Source organism: Podarcis filfolensis, assembly GCF_964270895.1.
Source record: "Podarcis filfolensis genome assembly, chromosome: 7".
Taxonomy (NCBI): domain Eukaryota; kingdom Metazoa; phylum Chordata; class Lepidosauria; order Squamata; family Lacertidae; genus Podarcis; species Podarcis filfolensis.
Genome location: NC_139603.1, coordinates 76,210,222 through 76,224,605, shown reverse-complemented (window position 1 = coordinate 76,224,605; position 14,384 = coordinate 76,210,222). Strand labels below are relative to the sequence as shown.

The following is a 14,384-nucleotide window of genomic DNA, read 5'->3' as shown; positions in this document are numbered from 1 at the left end:
CTTATTTTTCAAATGATGGGCAGACTGTGATTGATTCTCCGTTAAACATCTGGCTAGTTCATATCACAACCTTGAGCTAGGTTGAGAACTTTGAGAACTTAATCCAGGGACAATCCACATAGATATTGGCCTATTCCGACCTCTTTTTCTTAATGGCAACAGCTCCTGCTCAGGATGCACAGACAAAAGCATTCAGGTTCCAGAAATTCATTCCAGTTGTACAGATAAAATATAACTGAGAGAATTCTGCGGGATGGGGTATTACTCCAGATCCAAGGATCCCCAGGCATGCACCTCCAGATCTTTACTTGGCTGCAAGTGCTCAAAAGCCAGGTGCAAAATGTGCCTGGTGCCTGGCTAATTTTGAACACTGGTATCTGTCTCTTAACCACTGGATGCCCTGTCCTGGACCCCTTTGGTCTCTGAGCAGTCAGAGTCTTGGCTTAGCATTTCCCTTCAGAATCGAGATGGGGAGAAATACGAAGTTTATCTTGTTTCTGCAGAAGTGACTGTTACAACTGTTAGAATTCCTGCTCCACGATTGCAGTCATGGGATTTTTGTCTATCACATTAGGGTGTATATTTTGACTCCACAGAGTGGGAAGTGACAGAAACAGGATGTTTGTGTTACTTTGTTCCGTGAAGTGGGACAATTGTCCTTTGTTTTTTTCTCTTTGCTGTCTGATGCTAGAGAGAGAGGGAGCCATGTTGCAGTGCTCCGTGTGTGTTAATACGTAAATAAAGTAGATTAGCCAAAATGCTGAGTTGCTGAGGTCTGTCACACATGATGCGCAAACTCTGCGGATCCCTAAGTGTGCCGGTGTCGGTTGGCATCGGTCGCTGTGATGTTCGGGCTGAAGAAAGCTTTTAAAGCTCCCGAACGATCGGCCAGGAGGGAGGGAACATGCCAGTCGGGCATGTGTCTCTACCAGGTTCCTACTCAAGTGTAGGAGAAGCTCCTGTCAACAACACTATTAGGCTTGACTCTCCTTCAGATTCTCCCTCCCCACTCAAGAAACATTTAAGTATCTTGCTTCACCCAAAAGAGGAAGTGAGAGAGGAGGTCAGAAAGCTTTTCTTCCCACTGCTGAGAAAGGGGGAAAGCACTTGACCCCTCGTTTCGTAAGAACAAGGAAGCAATCAAAGCACTGCATACTTGGGGATTAAGAGGCGGCAAGAATCTTTAGTGCAGAAAGGAGAGTTGTGAAAAAAATATAGTTGGGGGGGGTGGAAATGGGTTGGGAGATGCCATAAGACTCCAGCCAAAGTGATATTGATGCTTCTCCTCATATGGAAGCCAGGAGATGTTTTCATAAAAATCCTGCTAATGTTAGACCTTCGCAGTTTTATGCTGTGAAATTGGAGTCTGTTACCACCACAATTAAGAAGGTTACAGGAAGCCAGTGGTTTTAACGCAGAGAAATGCCATGTGGAATTAAGCAGGGAAATGGTACTTAACGGCACAGCTTATAATTAGTAAAATGTGCGTGAAAAGTGTCTGCCTTCAGTTGTGAATATTAGGCACTGTTTTAACTGGAAAATTACAGGCCCCTTGCACTCCAGCTGCCTGAGAGAGACTGAGCATAAAATAACTTGCCCCAGGGAATCATGCATGGCTAAAAATACTTCTGTGGGAGTGCCAGCTTACCTGCCGTTTTTTGTTTCTTCGGAGGAAAGATGAGCTGAGTGTGGCTGCGTTTTCCAGCTTCTCTATAGCAAAAGTTCTACAAAATTATTTCGGCTTTTGTTTCTCAGGAGTGGGATCACAACTTTAGCTGGTTCGCAGCTTAATGAGTGTCTTCATTTGCTGTGCGTGCCAAATGAGTAGCCTCCTTTGCAACTTGGAAGCATGATCATCCCAACAGCTGTGTAGCAACTCCCAGCTCCGAGGTTGGGAGGAAGACTGGGGTTGTTTGGCAGCTGCATGGCCAAATCACCCAGAGCAGTAAAGGATGGTTGCTGCCCACCAGAAGCACCCTGAACGTCCCCCCTTCTTCCCCCCGCCCCCTCCAAGCAACAGCAGAAGAAACTGGCATGCTCTTTCCCTAGGACCCACGTACCTACGGGACCGCCTCTCCTGGTATGCCCCGCGGAGGACCTTAAGGTCCACAAATGACAACACTTTGGAGGTCCCAAGCCGCAAGGTGGTTGGATTGGTCTCAACTAGGGCCAGGGCCTTTTCAGTCCTGGCCCCGACTTGGTGGAACACTGTGTCACAAGAGACTAGGGCCCTGCGGGACTTGACATCTTTCCGCAGGGCCTGCAAGACAGAGCTGTTCCACCTGGCCTTTGGTTTTGACTCAGTCTGACTCTTATGTTTTCTCCCTCCCCTTACGGTTTTGATCCAAGGGCTACTTTTAAAATGAGGCTGTATTTTAAATTATTTTGTTGTGTCCCCCCCCCCCGTTATGTTTTTATTGTAATTTTGCTGGTGTTAGCCGCCCTGAGCCCAGCTCTGGCCGGGGAGGGCGGGGTATAAATAAAATTTATTCTTCTTATTATTCACCTTTCCTCCCCACAGTAAATAGAGGTGGGTTTTATTTGGTTGCTGCTCAAATGAGCTGCTCTGAGCTGCTCTGCCAAACATCAACAAAAGCCCAGCTCTTTTCTTCACAGGTACGGTGAGCTGGGGTGTGAGAGTCTGTAACCGACTGATACTGGGCAGTGATGTTGCTTCTGCCAAGCCATGAAGGAACCTGGTGACCATAAATTTTGGCTTGACTAGCAAAGCCACATTTTTTGTATTCTGTTTTACTTGAGGTGCTTTGAACTGTGCAACTGTTCACTATTTTGAAGTGCAAAATAAGTTTTACGTGACCAACTTTTCCCTCTGTTGATCTATCCTTTCATTCTGTCCAGGCTGAATATTCACCAGACGGCATTAGCAAAATGCTTTCTTACCCATTTTCAATTTTGGTTGCTTTCAGTCATGAATGCAAGTGTGAGACAGGAAGCTGAAATAAAAGCTATTGGATTTCACTCTGCTTCTTCTGGAAACTGTTATGTGGCAGGTTAAATCGAACCATTCCAACTTGGGTTTGAGCAGAACCTAAGCAGTAAATTTTATAGCCAGCCTACTAAGCCTGATCCCAAATCGATTTGAGTCCCCGGTTCAAAATCTGCTTAAGCCTTGAGTACCCCTATGAATGCCACAGTTAATTACCTTCTCAACAAATCTTGCATGAAGTACAAATTGCAGCGAGAAATATTGAGCTCTGGGTTAATATGCCTGAATCATAACTAAATTTTGCAGTGGAGTTTTGCAAAAACCAAGCACTCTAGGGGGATAGAAAATAACGAAGTACTTTGCTGCAAGCAGCCTAAACCTAAACAGAGGTTATTTCTCCCTTGGGGGAAAATTGGGATCTATGATGTGGGCTTGTCTCCGCCTATCTCACCACCGGCAGGAAGCCTAGAAAAAATATATTTGAGGGATATTTCGGGTGAGAGACCCTTGTCCCTGTTCCATTTCCTGCCTTTGCCACTGGTAGGAGGTCTCTTGCCTGCTCTGGTCAGACCTCACCTGGAGTACTGTGTCCAGTTCTGGGCACCACAGTTCAAGAAGGACACTGACAAACTGGAACGTGTCCAGAGGAGGGCAACCAAAATGGTCAAAGGCCTGGAAACAATGCCTTATGAGGAACGGCTAAGGGAGCTGGGCATGTTTAGCCTGGAGAAGAGGAGGTTAAGGGGTGATATGATAGCCATGTTCAAATATATAAAAGGATGTCACATAGAGGAGGGAGAAAGGTTGTTTTCTGCTGCTCCAGAGAAGCGGACACGGAGCAGTGGATCCAAACTACAAGAAAGAAGATTCCACCTAAACATTAGGAAGAACTTCCTGACAGTAAGAGCTGTTCAACAGTGGAATTTGCTGCCAAGGAGTGTGGTGGAGTCTCCTTCTTTGGAGGTCTTTAAGCAGAGGCTTGACAACCATATGTCAGGAGTGCTCTGATGGTGTTTCCTGCTTGGCAGGGGGTTGGACTCGATGGCCCTTGTGGTCTCTTCCAACTCTATGATTCTATGATTCTATGCTCTGGGCAAAAGAAGCAGGTGGGAGAGCCATATTGGAAGGGATTTTTCTTTCCTTTGTTCTTCCTTTGTCTTTGTTTCTTGGAGCCACTTTTTCAGCTCCCTTTGGGCCTACAGCCCTTGGAAGGCCTCCGGACTTGGGAGGAAAGCCTCGGAAAGGGTCAGAGGGAAAACCCAGCAGAAAGGAGGAGACTTTCTTTTCTGAGAGATGGAGCTTCCTCTGGATTCCTCGGTGGTGGCACCCGCCCTATGGAATGCCCTCCCACCAGATGTCAATGAGGAAAATAACTACCAAACTTTTAGAAGACATCTGAAGGCAGCCCTGTTTAGGGAAGCTTTTAATGTTTAATAGGTTATTGTATTTTAGTGTTCTGTTGGAAGCTGCCCAGAGTGGCTGGGGAAACTCAGCCAGATGTGCGGGGTATAAATATTATTATTAATTATTATTATTATTATTATTATTATTATTATTCCTCAGAGGAATCTGGGAACCCAGGCACCTGTGGAAGGGGGCCTGGAATTCCCTTGACAGCAGCCCAAGCCGAGGAGGTCTCGGCAAACCTGATCCAGCGGCTCCAGCACTTCAGGAGGTGCTGAGAAGTTGGGGGAGTGGATTGCCTGTCTAGGACAGACTTTGGACCTCCCCATGGCCTCCACAGTCTCCCCACCCGGCTTGCCACAGACCTATCAGACTATTGGACGCTGAATCTCGGAGGGTTGCCCAGAGGGGTATGAGACTTTTGCCCCAAGGTCCAGGGGCCTCCTATCTTTCTTTCCCAGCTTTTCTGGCCTTCTCAGCCAGGGTTATTCCGTTTTCCCTTTCTCCTGTGCTAGTTAAAGGGGCCACTAGCAAGCTTTCCTTTCATGCAGTGATCAGGGGGGCATGTTCCTGAAATATACTCGGAGTCAAGAGTGGATTTCATGCTCTTTATTCAGCTCATAGTGGTGAGGAGGAATGGAAGTTCACCCAGAATGTCCGCTTTATATACGTTATTTACACAATGGGCCCCACGTGATTGGCTAATTCCAGGATTCTCCTGTAGGCCAATCAGGTCGCAGATTCACTTCCACCTGGAGCTGGATTGGGTGGCTCCTGTGGACCAATCAGACTGCTGCATTCTGAATCCTATTGTTCTAGGGCCAATCAGACTGCTGCCTTTTGGATCCTATTCAACTCAGTACATAACAGTTCCTTTGAAATCACTGTGTTCCCCTCCTATTCCTTAGTTGCTATTGCAGTTACTTGCTTAAGGATGAGTTGAGCTGGGACCAGGGGCTTGTCTCTCCCCTGAAGCAGGGTGGATAAAAATCAATGATTTAAAAAAATAAAAATCAGATATTTTTTTTATTTAAATCAGATTTTTTTTATTTAAATGATTTTTAAAATAAAATGCTTTTGGAGGAAAAATCTTTCTAAAGATAGTTTTCTGTTTAAGTTACATTATAGTCCAAAGACTATTCATCAGGAAATAAGGATTTGTTTTAAGTTTTGCGTGTGTCTTAAAACTCAGTCTTAGTTTGTTTTTGTTTGTTTGTTTGTTTAAAAAAAGCTTAACCACGTCAGTTAACAAACATGGATACATATGCTATAATGTTATTGCTTCAGTTAAATAAATTGCTTAAATTGTTATTAAGTAAATGATTATTTTTCTCTGTCCAATAAAGTACAGCAGAAAAGTTGTCCCAATATAAACTTCTTAAACCTCACATTCATTTCATAATTATCTGTCTTATGTATTTCTAATAGTATAACCAAGTCAGTAATTTTTGATATAACTGTAAAAACTACTCTGAAAATGTATTATTCCAAAAATAAAACCTTCATCTGGTTGTAAATATTAAGATTATTCCAGCAAGAATGAGTCTGTAAAAAAAATAAAAAAGATTTAAATTAAGTCTTACTGGCTAGTGATTTAAATCAAGTCTTACTGACTAGTGATTTAAATCAAGTCTTACTGACTAGTGATTTAAATCAAGTCTTACTGACTAGTGATTTAAATCATGATTTACCGTATTTTTTGCTCTATTAGACTCACTTTTTCCCTCCTAAAAAGTAAGGGGAAATGTGTGTGCGTCTTATGGAGCGAATGCAGGCTGCGCAGCTATCCCAGAAGCCAGAACAGCAAGAGGGGTCACTGCTTTCACTGCGCAGCGATCCCTCTTGCTGTTCTGGCTTCTGGGACTCAGAATATTTTTTTTCTTGTTTTTCTCCTCCATAAACTAGGTGCGTCTTGTGGTCTGGTGCGTCTTATAGAGCAAAAAATACGGTAAATCGATTTGATTTAAATCAAATCCACCCTGCCCTGAAGTATACTCAAAGTTTGTTTGTTTTTAAAAAAACTTCCTGCCAGTGGTGAAATGGGCAGAAACAACCCAATTCTCCCTACAGAGAAGGAACTTATCACGGTTAAGTACCAACGTTTGCTTTTCCCCCAGGGAAGCATTGCACAGGTAATCAGGTACTTCAAAAGAGGGGCTCTCATTCCCTTGCAGTCCTCAGATTTACCCAGCGGCTAGATGCCGGAGTGTTGCTCTAATATGAAGGCTCAAAATAAAATTTTAAGAATCCGAAAGGTCAGCAAATCCACATATAAGCCTTTTTGGCTGTTTAAACTTAATCCCATGATTTCTTTATCCCTGTAATGCACCCCTCTTTAAGTCTTCCACTGCCTTTCTCGCTAACCTTACCCCCAGGTTAAAATTCCAGTTTGCAAGGATGTCTTTGTTGCTGTCAGATGAAGTGCATAAGCACTACCTAGTGAACCATGAGAGGCGCATCAAAATAGTAAAATATTTACATTCTCTTGTAGTTAAACAGATACAGAAGGAACTGAAGCAGGATTATTGCTTGGTAAAAAATAAGGAATGCATTGATTTCCCGCCCCGCACCAGTATATTCTTGAAAACTTTGCTCTCTTAACGTTGTTATCGTAATATATGCATCAATAATAATAATAATAATAATAATAATAATAATAATAATAATAATAATAATTTATTTATATCCTGCCTTCCACAGCCGAAGCCAGGCTCAGAGCGGCTAACAACAGTAAAAAATAACACAGTTTACATAAAATTACAATAAATTAATTGAAATACATACTAAAATCAATTCATTCTAAAATCAATTCAGAACCAAATTAATGGCAACCCTGCCTTTTCCCCTGATGGGGCTCAATATGCACAGGACCTGTTCCAGTCTGATTCTAATCTGGCCTGTGACTATAGAACAGTACTGCCATTTTGGCTCTGTCTCCTAAAGGGAGGTGGGATGCGGGTGGTGCTGTGGGTTAAACCACAGAGCCTAGGACTTGCCAATCAGAAGGTCGGCGGTTTGAATCCCCGCAACGGGGTGAGCTCCCGTTGCTCAGTCCCTGCTCCTGCCAACCTAGCAGTTCAAAAGCACGTCAAAGTGCAAGTAGATAAATAGATACCGTTCCGGCGGGAAGGTAAACGGCGTTTCCGTGTGCTGCTCTGGTTTGCCAGAAGCGGCTTAGTCATGCTGGCCACATGACCCGGAAGCTGTACGCCGGCTCCCTCGGCCAATAAAGCGAGATGAGCGCCGCAACCCTAGAGTCGGCCAAGACTGGACCTAATGGTCAGGGGTCCCTTTACCTTTACCTTTATGGTTTGGCTTAGTGTGGTACGTGACTGATTACATTGACTGAAATAAATTGGTATATACATTCCCACCCCCCTCTATTTATATATACAGATAAAATAGAACATTAAAGAGCCTGTTGAAAACATATTTTGTTAAGCAAGCCTGAAAGAGAAGTAGTGACGCGTTATTACAGGGCAGCATTGCTGTCATCGACTAATAATAACTCCACATTCTTGTGAGCATGGCTTTCTCCTTGATGGTTTTTAATTTCTCGACTGCAGCTAGAACAAAGAATGGTCTAAAGCAAAGCAAATGGCCTGATTCGATCTCAAGTTCTTGAAGGAGATGGAATTTCTTTTCTCCTTGTCATCTGGGACTGCCAGGGCCAGTGCAGCTTTGAAGGGGGCATTTGGGGAGCAGACTGCGTGTTCCCTCCATTCATACGCAATTCTGTTTGCAGAAAAATGTAAACCGGCGACAGCACAAAGATCTTGATTCTTCAGGTCCCTTTTCACCCTAATAAGACCAGAAGCTCAAAGATGCATACTAGACATTTCAGCGTTGGTTGGCCATTTTGAATCATGTGCAGATCTTTCTGTTCCTTTCAAAAACTTAGATTCTTGCACTCTGCTTAGCCTCCCCTCTTTCTTGGCCTTCTTCTTCTTCTTCCTCCTCCTCCTCTTCTTCTTCTGCGATCACTCGTAGCTGAGTAAGATTGTCTTCCATAAACACGGTTTTAACAATGAGTCCGTAAATGACTGGAGGCCAATTCTGGATAGCAGAGATGAGAGGGATCTCTTTCAGGGTGCACGCTCTGCGCACCGTTCCCCTCTTGCGTCTCCTCTCGCTTCCAATTTTGGCTGTCCTCTTGCTGTACTAGAACTGGGCAGGAGTCATATGTAGCTCAAACGCCTAGTATTCTTTAACCATCCAGTCTTCAGACTTCAGCAGCTTTTTCTGCAGAAATTGTCCAACCGCTAACTTCAGTGCAGAATTGGTAGAGAGAGTGCATTGTTATTGTTTGTTTGTCAAGACTGGCATTGCCCTCAGGAGCCAGCCATGGATTGTAAAACACTTGGGAGTTATATCTGCAAGAAATCCACATGAATGGATGTGGGAGCAGCCCTGTGGGTGAAACGGCTGCACAACTCTGCAGAGACTTTCTGAGTGTCTGTCTCGATTCCATGTCTGGAAAAGTTCTCCCAGCCATTCACCCAAACCGGAGTTCAGACTCATTAGTGCCCTTTTCAACTTCGCGTTTGTCCTGTTACTTAATCTCTTCGTGTCAGATTTGTTGGTGTACACCGCTAATAGATTAGCTGCAAGGCAGTGACCTCATGCAGTGCTTCAGAAAAACTTAAGCCCTGTCAGAAAAGTCAGGTTTGTCCACGGCAAGGAGGTGATGAATACCTGCCAATCACTACATGGATGGGAGTAGTTTTTCTCACTTGACAAGAAGAGGGGCTGACCTGCAGGCAAATAGAAAAAATGCCATTTTGAAGGCTTCAAAGTCGTCATACCAGGTGCATATTGCTGGCTTAGTAAGCAACTTCTGCTGACAAATCTTGGTATTTCTGTATTTGTGGGGTAATGTTTCATAGACTTAAAGACAGCTAAGAAAGCTGTGATAGTCTTCCAAGTACGTGTTAGAAGTGAAGGGGAAATTGGTTGTGCTAATTTTGACATAACGTTGAATATGTTGCTTGATGTTGTGATGTAATGGAGTTTCGAATGAAAATAATCTGAGAAACATTTTTAAAGATTCCATTACAGGGGTGCCTCGGGTTATAAACGCTTCAAGTTACAGACTCCACTAACCCGGAAGTAGTACGTCGGGTTAAGAACTTTACTTCAGGATGAGAATTGCACGGCGGTGGCAGCGGGACACCCCATTAGCTAAAGTGGTGCTTCAGGTTAAGAACAGTTTCAGGTTAAGAACGGACCTCCGTAATGAATTAAGTTCGTAACCACTGTACTTTTTGAAATCTGGACACCTTCTGTGTCACTATAATCCAGAAAGAAGGAATAACTCCCATTTATCCAAGTTAAATGTTGACTTATCTCTCTGTGTTGGATCCACCATGCCATTTGGATAAAGACCTATGCCTTGATTTCCTCCGCTCTTGTATTTTCGTAATTACAGTGGAGAAGAGGGTTTGACCCTCCTTCTTAACTTCCATGATAGCTAATGTGAAAATCTTTTGCCATTCTTTAAAACTAGCTTTGCATAGGAACACAGGGATGCATCCTTGCTCTATTGGGCGTTCTTCCTGCCTTTATACAACACAGTTCCAGTTTTTATCAGCCTTTGTGCTTATTTGCATTGAAATAATGTGGGGATACGCCTTGTCATTAAAGGCTGCAGAGTCTTGTTAATTATGTTTACTATGCTGTTAAAAATAAAATAGGCTGCTATTCCCACCATACAGCTTCAGCCAAACCCCAGCTTTTGGTCTGCAGAGCATTGCTAGGCAAAAAAAGGGTCACCTTAACTGGAATGCGCTGCCTGCGGTTTTGCTAAGGAGCAAACTCCACAGTGACTCTATTGAGATTGGGCTAAAAACTACCACGGTTTGCTGTCACTTATTTCAGCAGTTTCATCAGCAAATTTTCTAGCACACGTATTTTTTGTACCCACTGAAAATACGTTTTAACAAGGCTCTGGGGGTGTTAAATAGCATCGTACACAGGACGGGAAGACAGTATTTAGTTTGGGAAGTTTTTCCCTCTTTAAAATAGTGGCTGTCGAACATACAAAACTGCCTTAAAGCGAGACAGTCTATTGCTTCTTCTAAGCCAGTATTATCTACCCTATGCGGCTGTTCATGGTTTTGGAGAACGTTCTTTCTTGGCCCTGAGATCATTTTTAAATTACACTGGTGGCCAAAATTGTGGGAACCTTTAGGGAAAAGTGCATTTCTGAGGTTTGATGGCTTATAGCACCTCTTTCTTTTGGAGTAATACCATACAATTATATATCAGTGGAAAGATAATTTAATGAAGAATGTAATGCAATATCTTTTATGCAGAAGAAATCCATAGCAGAAGCAGTACCTGACGCAGGTCTCTAGATCAGACCATTGGGCTACTTTTTCAAAGCTGCAAGTTATTAATGCTCGATGAGTTAAATTAATTGCGATCACATCAGGTGGTTCTTTCAGTTATAGCTTTCAGTTATGGGCACAGTAGGGTGGTGAGGAACTGGTAAAACAGACTGGCCCTCATCGCAACCCACTTTTTATCCTCTGATGAAGACAGAGGCTTTCACAGGCCTATAAGGCATCCATTTATTCAAAAATTCTCTAAACCAGTTCCCCCCCCCTCCCATTTGCCCAGATTTCTAACCCACGGCTTCCAGTTGTCAAAGGTCATGTACTTTCTTCGGTTACACTGTGCTGATTTGTTCCAAGTGCAGAAGAATTTTTATATTTTGTTAAGGGAAACTCAGAGAGTGAAAGAGGAATGCCCCAGGTTTCATACGGCCATTGCTCATAGGGATATCGATTAACGCTCTTAAGGGCTTTCTTGGGATTGGAGATGTTTCGTTTCGTGGAGACCTCTGCTGCCAGAAGCAGTTTTCTTTGGGCCTGGCCTGCATTCGTGCCTAAAACTCTTTGGAAAGGACAAAAAAATACCAGCAGCTTTTGAAAACCTAGCAAGGTTTCAGAGAAAGAGATTGATCAGAGAAAGAGATTGATCGTACCTTGGGTTAAGAACTTAATTCGTTCCGGAGGTCCGTTCTTAACCTGAAACTGTTCTTAACCTGAAGCACCACTTTAGCTAATGGGGCCTCCCGCTGCCACCGCACCACTGCTGCGCGATTTCTGTTCTCATCCTGAAGCAAAGTTCTTAACCCGAGGTACTATTTCTGGGTTAGGGGAGTCTGTAACCTGAAGCGTCTGTAACCCGAGGTACCATTGTATTTAGAGCAGCAGCTGCTTCTCAAGTCAGTGTTCAGATACCTGGTGTTGACTGTGAAATGCTGCAGAATAGCCTTGCCTGTTCCCAGTCCCAGGTAACGAAACAGCATAGTAATGTTCCAATTAGCACTTGTCTTTTATGGCTGCCAACTCATTACTCCACTGCAAGAGCAGAAGCAGAGAATGGGAGGAAGGGAGGGAGTGAAGCAACTCAGTAATGTTGACCAGTGGATTCCCGTGCATCACTTGGGAGAAGGGTAAAGAACTTAATTAAATATGTGTAGATGTAGCAGCGCCTGGTGAGCATCTACATCATAGTCAGTCTATGTCTAACTATTATAAACACTTTTTAATAACTGCCATATTTGGGGGGGGGGGGTTAAATAGCAGGGTCTGGCCTCCAGATCATTGGAGAGCTTGTGTGGTATACTGATTTGATGCATGCAGCCTTGTTTCATTTTTATCAGCTGAGCAATGCGGTTGCCAATTTCTGCATTTCCCATCTGCTCAGCAGAACCCGGAGCTCTCCTGGGTCATGGGAATTGGGAGGCTCCCTCCCTTGTTGTATTTGCGAAACGAGATGATCTGATGGTGCTTTCCAGTTTTCATATCCAACATACTATGCAGTTCTCGGCCTGTATGTTGCAGTTATCTCATTTATCTCTGCTAATGGCTTATTTCCCATGAGTGGTGGTCAACTAAGTTTTGCTCACGAGTAGGTTTCTTGAAATTAATGGACCTAACTTGAGTCATATTCATTCTTCTCAGTTGGTCTGTTCTGAGAAAAACGCAAGTTGAATACAGTACACTCTCGGGTTACGTTACTCTCGAGTAACGTAAACTTCGGGTTACAAAAGCGGCAGACTCAAAATTATTTTTCGCCACTTGCGCATGCACAGAAGCGGCTCCTCTGGATGCAGATTTTTTAGGACCCCTGGAACGAATTAAATTTGTATCCAGAGGGTCCACTGTATTTCATTTCAGGTTATTGCGTCCCAAAGCATCTTTAGCTGCAGAGAGAGAGCGTGTGTGTGTGTGTGTGTGTGTGTGTGTGTGTGTGTGTGTGTTTGGTTTTGAGTGGGATGGGACCAGGACTACAGTTCACTTTGCTAGTTTCCTTTAGATGAGCAGAAATAAGTTACAGGAAACTCCATAAATGACCACCTCCTAATTTTTCTGTTTATTCTTTGGTACATTTTTTCACATGTATTTTTTCCATAGCACAGACTGATGCACTGTTATTTTAGCTGCCAATATATCAAGGGCGAGGAACCTGTAGTCCTGTCTGAATGGCCACAGGTTCCCAACCTGTAATAAGAGTAATATTACCACCGTAATAATAGTTTATGATCTATTTATTTTTTCTTCTTTGTTTTATTTGACAAACTATCCTAGCATATTTATTAATCCCTGCTTTTTTTTTATTTGCAGACCTAAAGATTTTCGACCAGCGTAGCAGGAAGAGTGTGAAAGAATGGGAACAGGAGCCTACATGCTTCGTCTTCTAGAAGATAAAAGCCATCCAGCATTTCACAGTTTAGTTAATTGCATAAAGCTTTAATTGTCTGCTCTAAAGCAAACTTGATTTTTTTTTCAGGTTTAGGGCAGTATTACTTCATTTGTTTATGCTTGGTAATCCCCTTTTTCTTCCGTGGACGGGGGAACGGGGCTGACAATAAAAAATACTTTTCTGAAATTAACTGCAGTATCTACTTCTTTTTATACAGTGTTCTGGCCTTTGGGTGAACTTGTTTTGTGGCACGCGTAACTGTATAATACGTAAAACATTTGAGCAAGTGTGCTGGCTGTTAGATTGTCGTATTCCTGCTGAAGCCTGCAGTTAGCCAATGATCTCACACTTAAGTTTAGGTGTCCCGCTCTAGCAAAGACTTTTGTACACACATCCCCTTACTGGAGCGGGAACTGGGCATGCAGAACAGGATTGATAGACAGCTAGGACTGTCTAATGAGACAGTGCCGTGCTTCCTTCTGCCAAAAAGGAGAGTGAGGTTGAACTTGGATTCAGGTTCCCTTGTCTCACCTATAAGGTAGATTACCGGTGTATAAGTTAACATCACCAACCATTTATTGGGTAGCTAGCTATAGCTGGAATTTGTTTTGTTTGCTGCGCTTTCTCCATAGGCCCCTAGAGCAGCATGCATGCAGGCAATTAAAGCAGAAACAATAAAAATGCATGCAATTAAAGTACAAACAAAAATAAAAACCACAGCAATCCAGCTCCGTACACCACAATACAGTAACCAGTTACGATATTTTTCGCTCTATAAAATGCACCCGACCATAAGACACACCTAGTTTTTAGAGGAGGAAAACAAGAAATGACTAGAAGAGTGACTAGTGGGGTGCCACAGGGTTCTGTCTTGGGCCCGGTCTTATTCAACATCTTTATCAACGACTTGGATGATGGACTCAAGGGCATCCTGATCAAATTTGCAGATGACACCAAACTGGGAGGGGTGGCTAACACCCCAGAGGACAGGATCACACTTCAAAACAACCTTGACAGATTAGAGAACTGGGCCAAAACAAACAAGATGAATTTTAACAGGGAGAAATGTAAAGTATTGCACTTGGGCAAAAAAAATGAGAGGCACAAATACAAGATGGGTGACACCTGGCTTGAGAGCAGTACATATGAAAAGGATCTAGGAGTCTTGGTTGACCACAAACTTGACATGAGCCAACAGTGTGACGCGGCAGCTAAAAAAGCCAATGCAATTCTGGGCTGCATCAATAGGAGTATAGCATCTAGATCAAGGGAAATAATAGTGCCACTGTATTCTGCTCTGGTCAGACCTCACCTGGAG

The 14,384-nt window shown here is 43.3% G+C and overlaps 1 protein-coding gene across 1 annotated transcript in view; it reads left to right on the top strand.

Moving 5' to 3' along the window:
* Window positions 1-13,256, top strand: part of MRPL13 (mitochondrial ribosomal protein L13) — a 34,798-nt gene extending 21,542 nt beyond the window's left edge. Inside the window, exon 7 of the mRNA XM_083622362.1 lies at window positions 12,988-13,256. Coding sequence (XP_083478488.1) covers window positions 12,988-13,012 — 25 coding nt within the window. The 3' untranslated portion in view covers window positions 13,013-13,256. The remainder of the gene's footprint in view (window positions 1-12,987) is intronic.
* The last annotated feature ends 1,128 nt before the right edge of the window (window positions 13,257-14,384 follow it).